The sequence below is a fragment of the Etheostoma cragini genome, chromosome 22 (genome assembly GCF_013103735.1).
Source record: "Etheostoma cragini isolate CJK2018 chromosome 22, CSU_Ecrag_1.0, whole genome shotgun sequence".
Lineage (NCBI taxonomy): Eukaryota > Metazoa > Chordata > Actinopteri > Perciformes > Percidae > Etheostoma > Etheostoma cragini.
Window position 1 is genome coordinate 21,897,867 of NC_048428.1, and position 8,057 is coordinate 21,905,923.

At 43.6% G+C, this 8,057-nt stretch overlaps 1 protein-coding gene across 1 annotated transcript in view; it reads left to right on the forward strand.

Moving 5' to 3' along the window:
* The window catches only part of LOC117938296 (cullin-1), a 30,583-nt gene that overhangs the window by 5,565 nt on the left and 16,961 nt on the right, over positions 1–8,057 (forward strand). The window contains exon 2 of the mRNA XM_034862818.1: positions 6,011–6,424. Coding sequence (XP_034718709.1) covers positions 6,285–6,424 — 140 coding nt within the window. The 5' untranslated portion in view covers positions 6,011–6,284. The remainder of the gene's footprint in view (positions 1–6,010; positions 6,425–8,057) is intronic.

Genomic DNA, 8,057 nt, shown 5'->3' on the forward strand with positions numbered 1-8,057 from the left:
CCCCCCCCCTCCCCACCGTTTTGTTAGAATTCTCCATTAGCAAAACACATAAAATAAAATGAATGAAAAATGATAAATCTTAACCCAAACAAGTGACTTTTCTTCATGAAGAAGTGCGATGTAAATACACAAGTGCCTCAAAAAGTTAATGCCAAGCCCTGCTGATGTTATTATATTATATTAAAATTTTTAGTTATATAATTATAGTTAGTAGTAGTTAAAGTTTATTATTATAGTTATATTAATATATATAGTTATATTAATAATATTGCTTGTCCTGGCTCACTGACACCATCATAAATAGACCTGTTGACAGTCTACGTGTCTGTTGACACACGTTCAGGCTCATTGTTCCCCGGCGGGTCGTGACCTTTGACCTCTGGGCCGTCTCCCCCCCCCCCCATCATGCATATTATTATTTTAGGCCAGGTACCGTAGAGAGAGAGACTAGGTTCTGGTGTGGGAACCTGAAACCTGATCCCGGTGCGGCTGTGAAGGGCACCTTTCTTTCTTTTACCACCAGTGAATAGAAGTATCAGGGGGACGGGGGGCGGGGGGGGGGGATCAATGAACGCTCTACCTTGTGGAGCCGAATGGCTACTCGGTTAGGTATTGTCTGCCCCAGTTGCCATGGCAACTGCTGGAGCACCTCAGGTAGGTAGGTGGGTGGGTAAGGCTGTGGAGACTGAAACCGGTCTAGAGTCTGGACTCTGCATCCATCACCATCCAACCGGAGCAGCAAACACTAATCAAACTAGTCAATTAGTCGCCGACTATTTAGATCTTTTGATCATCGGTTTCGAGTTGTTGTTTTTTTTTTTTTTTTTTTTTAAATGAAAGAAACTTCATAGTTTTGATGTCATCTTGTCAAATGTGAACGTTTTCTAGTGTCTTCTCTCCTCTGTGACAGTAAACTGAATGTCTGTGAGTCGCGGACGTCAAACGAGACATTTGAGGACGCCACAGTGGACTTTGAGAATGAATCTTTCCCAGATTTCTGTTCAAGCTCGAGACACTCCTGATCCCAGCGTCTGGTGCTTACAGCAGGTGATGCAGGAAGTAGTTTTGCAGTTGATTTGGGAACAACGGCAGCAGAGATCAGCTGGGGGCGGGGGGGCGGGGGTGGGGGGATGCTGCAGACGGACGTTGGGCTTTGAGAGGTCGACAGGTTTAATCCAATGAAGGCCCGGGTCTTGATGTTTCCTAGAACGTTCCTTCTGTCTCGTTCCTTCTCTTTATCATCGTTCCCTGAGTGTTACTTTGAGGACTGGAAGTAGAAAATGTACTGCAGTATCTGAATTAAAACCTAGTACTGGCCAGTGTTTTCCCCCAGCTTTGTGGAAGACTAAGGTGTGCACATTTGGCGGGGGTTTTAGGCGTCTTTCCTTAAGAAAAAGTAACATTACTCCATAAAAACAAAAATGCAATTTCTGCAGTAAATTTTGCATCTCTTTCTAGATTTGTTGTGTCTCTTTTTGGTCATTTTTCTTTTCTTTAGGGGTAGTTTTGAGTACCCCCCCAGACTAATGGTCAATCTTAACCCGTTCGTGCCGGATGCTTCGTGCCGACACATCTACCGCTACCGGTTACGGCGTCGCGTAACTCTGAGCCTCCTGCCGGCGGCTGCGTGGCGCAGCGTTCTGTATTCGTCGGTCTTTTCATGACGCGTGCAGCACAGAACACACTGTCATTGGTTCAAATACACAGGAGGCGGGTCTTGTTGGCTATTTAAAGCCACGTGACCACCAAAATGTACCGTAGTTAGCTGAAAATCGCGTCAATCAACCAGACACACGTGTGCGTTTGTTTACGAATCTTTGAGAGACGAGAGAGAAGGATTTAGACAGCGAGGGCAGGGACATTGAGGTGGAAGATGGTGAGGATTTTGGGAGGGAGGATGTGGTAGATGATGATGATGATGATGAAGAAGTGCTGGATGATCCTTTGCGCCACGCAGCAACCGGCGGTAGATGTGATGTGTCGGCACACACGGGTTAAAAGACTGACCGGTTTGATCAGGCAAAACCAGCACTTTCAAGATCTCTCTTTGGGCTTTAAGATGTTTAAATTAGCCATTTCTTATCCAATATATCGTAGCGTTGGAATCAACACACGCGTCCCGATACGACATCGTCGCGATACTTACGCCACGATGCGATATTATTGTGATTTTTAACATATTGCGATAAATTGCTATTTATAACCTTTTTTTCAAATTTCTCCCCAAAAGGAAACTTTGTCAACATGTTTCATATAAAAAGAAACATTTCTCTTTTACTACAATGTAATCGCTGCAGAATGGGACAAACTGACTAACGCATATAATATATTATACATAATATATAATAACAGATCCATACTTGGCGCCTGTGGATCAATACAGCATTGCCACTGAAAATATCGCGATACTACGCTGTATTTATTCCCCCCCCCCAGCCCAATTTATAGTGCTTTCTGCAACACGATTACATAAAATTAAAAACCACATTTTTAGCAGCAGCAGCTTTAGTATTTCCGCTCTAACCGTGTAAACAAGAAGCTTCCTTCTGTCACTACATGCAGAGAGTCTAAAAATATCAATAACAACTTCTAACGCCGTCTCGTTAACAGACCCACATTCAACTATTTTGTCTTCCCGCGTCTTTTATAGGAAGCGGCAGATTCTTACTGACGCCGCTCGGACGCCAAAGTGTTCGTTCGTTGTCCGGTGTCAACGGGACAGGAAGGTCACTCGGCTTCCTCCGCCCCCCCCCCCCCCCCCCCCCCCCCCCCCCCCCCCCCCCCCCCCCCCCCCCCCCCCCCCCCGTCCACTAACAGTCTCGGGTCCTGGTCGCTGTGAATGGCCGGAGACGGCCAGCGCTGCATGCCTGCTCCGTCTAAATATAGCAGCGCTGCCTACATGTTCACAGCAGCTTCTACCCATGCACCCTCTCTTTCCTTCTCTCTCTCTCTCTCTGGGTCTCTTAGGCTGCGTTCACACAGCAAAGCCACTGGTTTTCCTCTTTTTAATTCTCAGATGTAGTTAAAGTTAAAAAAAAAAAATGTTTACTACTGCAATTTCTGCAGTACATTTTGCGTCTCTTTGTAATTTTGTTGTCTCTTTTTGGGCAATTTTCTTTTCTTTAGGGGTAGTTTTGAGTCTCTTTTACACATCATTTTGGACTATATCTGGGTCTTAATACTTTGGAAAAGCTAGAAAAATGTTTTTAAAATGTTGACGCTAACAATTACCATTTCATTTAAAATATTGTGATCATCACGTTGGATTACCGTGATGTGTAAACTGATATCAAACGAAATTTGCAGCTAATGGACTTTAGTTCAATCTGTAGACATGCATGGAGTCCATTCAAAGCAGAGAAATGAAAACAAGGGACTGTTATGTTAGCGTAGCAAGCTAGCCATTTTTAAAAATGTGTCAAGTAAGAACATACTATAGTATATATGTGTGTGTGTGTGTGTGTGTATGTACAGGAGTGTTTACAACACAAAACAAGACTGTTGTTATTTTTAAAATCAATTATTTAAGCCAGAAATACTTACATTTATGAGTCTCTCTGGTTGTCATTGTTGCCGACTGCGCAGTGCATTCTGGGTACCCCTTTACTTTCAAGTGAGCTCACGGCTTTGCTTAAAACTAAAGGGTATCTACCCCTTCCCCTTAGCACTACCCCTCTATCAAAATGAGTATTGGGACATCTCTTACTCTCACTTTAACGAGCAAACTAAGAGGAAGGGGTGAGATAGAGATATGAGATCCAGCCTAAGTCTTTATCAATTCCCAAATGCCCCAAAACACACAAATCTTGTAAGAAAGTAATGTTGATGAAACAAAAAGCAAAATGATAAAACTGTAGGCTCAACTTAAGGTCCAAATTGCTGTTACTGAACTTAAACAAACAGCGAAACTGTTAAACCAATCACTGTGAAACAGTGAAATGAGATCCAGCTAAGTCTTTATCTATTCCCAAATGCCAAAAACACCCAAATCTTGTAAGAAAGTTATGTTCATGAACCAAAAAAAAAAGCAGCACCAGGTTTTAGCAAAATGATAAAAGTATATGCACAAATTAAAGGTCCAAATGAGGTTTTCGGACAAATGCAAAAGGAAGAGCTGCTTTTATTGTGGGGGGGAAAAACATAATCACATTGGTCAACATTGAAATCACGATATAACACGACTTTTGGAAAGATGTTGCCGTTATTGAACTTAAAAAACAGCGAAACTGTTGAACAAATCAACAGTGAAAAGTCCTTAAACTGTGTAATGTCCTTTCATACTTTTGCGGTTTTAACCTTTTTTTTTTTTTCCTCCATTCAGAACAACCTAAGAGTTGACTTGCAAAAATGTAACGCGCAAGCTAATAGTTCTTCTGAAAATAGTTTTTGTGATCCTTAGGAGCCGATAACGCGATCCAAATTCAGTTAGTTGCACGGCCATGAGTGGAAGTTAAGTAAACTTGACTCAGACGGTCTAAGAAAGGGAACTTGGGACATGGTCTTCACCGGGCTGGTGGAGGGAAGGAGGGAGTTGTTGAAGTGGACTAATCTGTTATTAGCTGAGTGACGTCGGGGTTGGTCAGCACCGTGTGGACAGGGATCAGAGCCAGGTGACAGCACGTAACCGGGATCGACCCCCCCCCCTGTTCTTTCTAGGCCAGTACGGATTATTAGTAGTTAATTAAACAGATAACCGAGGTTTGGAATCGATATGCATTTAATGGAGAAAATGAAGATCTTACAAATGTGACAAACTCCAACACCAAATGCTTTCAGTAATTATTTAATAATAATAATAATAATAATAATAATGTATTCTTTATTAATCCCACAAGGGGAAATTGCAATTTACAGTCCGTTATTACACACAGGCTTGAATTACACACACATGCTCAGAATCTATACATGCGCTAATGGAGAGATGTCAAAGTGGGGGGGATTTTTAGACTTTTTTTTAGACTAGATGTAGACAGTCCCAGAGGACAGAGTAACGTGAGGAAAACTCAACAGATAGCAGTCGGTTATACGTCTGTCTCAAGGTTTACCAGTGTACCAGTAAACGCAACATTTTGTCCCGTCTGTTGTTTTTCAGACAACAGCAGTGAGCATGCCACCGCAGTGCTATATAGCTTCTGTTAGCTCACTGGGCTCTAGGGCGCGAGTAATATTTTTCCTCTAGGGCGCACCGGTGCTAATGTCCTCGCATCCGCTGCAATGCTGTTTGTATGGATATGGTTTAATTTTGCGTTGATGATGACCCATTTCATCTGTAAAGCCGTGCCTGTGTTGAATCTGTCCTCTACTCTCTCTCCTCTTACTCTCCGCTCCCGTCCACACAGCGCCGGTCCACACTTCTGACATTTGTCTACCGTTTTAATTGTTATTAACACAGCTGTATATATTGTTAAGTATGAGGGGCAAACCTGTATTTGTACCAGTTTTCACTCTGCTATCGCGGCCGCCACGGCGAAGAACACAGAAGAAGTTATTGAATGCAACTAACTTCAGTTGGTAGAGTAATAGCGTGTGAGACGGAGCCGCTGGACCTGGACCTGGACCTGGACCTGGACCAGATATGTGACCCATGGCCAGAACATCATAGTTCATAACAATGCAGCGCAGTGACGACGTTTACACACGACGTGTGTATCCGCCGTTCAACCCGTGCTGGACCCGTTTATAACAATCAGCCGTCTCTATAAGTCTATGTGACAATAACATTTGTTTTGGTTAAAATCAACCAATAATCGTGATCACAATATTGATCAAAAATAATCGTGATTTTCATTTTGGCCATAATCGTGCAGGCCTAAAAACAAGACATTTAGACATTTGAAGGGCGTCGTCTTGGGCTTTAGAAAACATTGATTTGACTTGTGTTTGGGGTTTTTTGGACTGTTTTACAGACCAAACAACTAATCCATTAATCCAGAAAATACTCAACGGTGAAATAACTTTTAGTAGCCATATTGTCAAACAAAACGTGTTTTGTTCTTTGTTTTGTGTGCAGGTCATCTGGTGAGGTGTACCAAATCTTTTAGGTGGAGGAGTGGCAGACAGCGCCACCCAGGCGTGCAGAGTGGGACTGCATCCCGTCTCGCAGTCGACGACCAGCATCCCGAAGCGCCGCCGCCGCCGCCCGATGGCCCGCGCGCTCTGAGAGCAGAGAGAGCCGGGACAGAAACCAGAAGCGAGGAGAAAGGAGCCGGGGGGGAGCACGCCCACCGGAGCAGGAAAGGGAGGGCGTTGTTCGGCCGGGAGAGGAGAGGACGCGGGGCGCCACGATGTCGTCGAACAGGACCCAGAACCCCCACGGACTGAAACAGATAGGCCTGGACCAGATATGGGACGACCTGCGGGCGGGCATCCAGCAGGTGTACACACGGCAAAGCATGGCCAAGTCGCGGTACATGGAACTCTACACGTATCCTGTCAGACCGGGGGGGGTCGATGTCGTGAGGCTGGGATGATAGATTTTTGTTGTTGGGTGGAACCAGAACTTCATTAATCCCTTAACCGCTGAATAGAACATGAATTGGCAGCCGTTTCATAGTCAAATTCACTGGTTCTAACTTCACAAACGTCATTATACACAGGTGCAGTACCTGTGCAATGAGATTGAAGAAACCCCTTTGCAGTGTCGATATCAAAATATAAAGTATAGTTAGTGCAGAGGAAAAGGAGAGGGGGGTGGGGTGGGACCTGATATGGCCAAATGGACCTAACCAAATATGTCTGCTTTAATAATTATGTGCATTTCTCTCTATTGTCTGACATGTTATCGCTGCACATCATTGGGAAATGAACTGAACCACATACAAATCAGAGCTTCAAGAACAATATGTAAACATGATAGCCAGACCCAGAGAGTCAGACAGCGTTGTTGTTGTTGTTGTTGTTGGGGGGGGGGTCAGAAACCGAAGCAGAGGGATAGACAGAGCTGGAGCCGAGCCAAAGTAGAACACTTTTTAATTTATTGGTTATTTAGTTGGTTATCAGTAACGATTATCAGACTTTATCGGTTATCCACAAGAACAACATGCACAGATTTAAACATTTTACTCTCTAATTTATTGCCCTTACAGCTGATCCATTCTCACGTTTACGTTCTGTAATGGTTACCTAACAGTGACACAAGTAACTAAGTATTTGGCCAGTTGTTGAAGCTGCAGCCTCCCTCCCTCCCTCCCTCTCTGTGTGTTGTAGTGTACTTTCTACTTCCTTCTCTCTCGAACCTGTTCTATAGCCGCGTGGCCACGTAATGACTTGCAACAAAAGGCCAGAGTCTGGAAAACAGGAAACAAGCATTTGCTTCAGAAATGCCACCTACGTAGTTACTGATCTCAGGGAGGTCTTGATCTAAAATGCATTTTTCTAATGAAATCGTAGATACTGTACTCTTTAAACATGCAAACTCCTTACAATACACAGTGTGCGTCATGCGAGGGTGAAGTACACAACGTGCTGAGGCCACATTTTTGGTGTTTGACATCTTCTCTTCCTGTCACGCACCTTTCTAGCACTACAGGATGTCATCGTTTCCCTGAAGTAAGAAATGCACCCGGCCATGTAATCTCGGAGCCATAATCCAGTCCTGTCAGGCAGGAAGACAGAACCACATTCATTTGTTTTGACTTCATACAAAGCTACAATCAGCCAGTGACATGTTTTGTCTTTCACAGCTTTTCGGACAAAATTCTGCATCGCTGGTCACCAATTAAACATGAAATAGAAGAGCTGTTGTAGTTATAGACAGCGTTCCCGCAGGGTCTGACAAGTATTCAGAACACTTTTTGAATACTTGAAAGACAATAATAATTTGTTATTAGAGTATAAAAACACACTAACACACAAAAGGGATTTATTGAAGTGCTCATATTAAGATTTTTCCGCTTTTCCCTTTCCTTTATTGTGATATATATCTTTTTTTGTTCATGTTGTTTACAAAGTGAAATGCCCAAAGTACTGTCAGGGTCCTAATACTCTGCTCCTGACTGGCTAGTAGTCCTTACCTAGGTACTGTCAGGGTCCTAATACTCTGCTCCTGACTGGCTAGT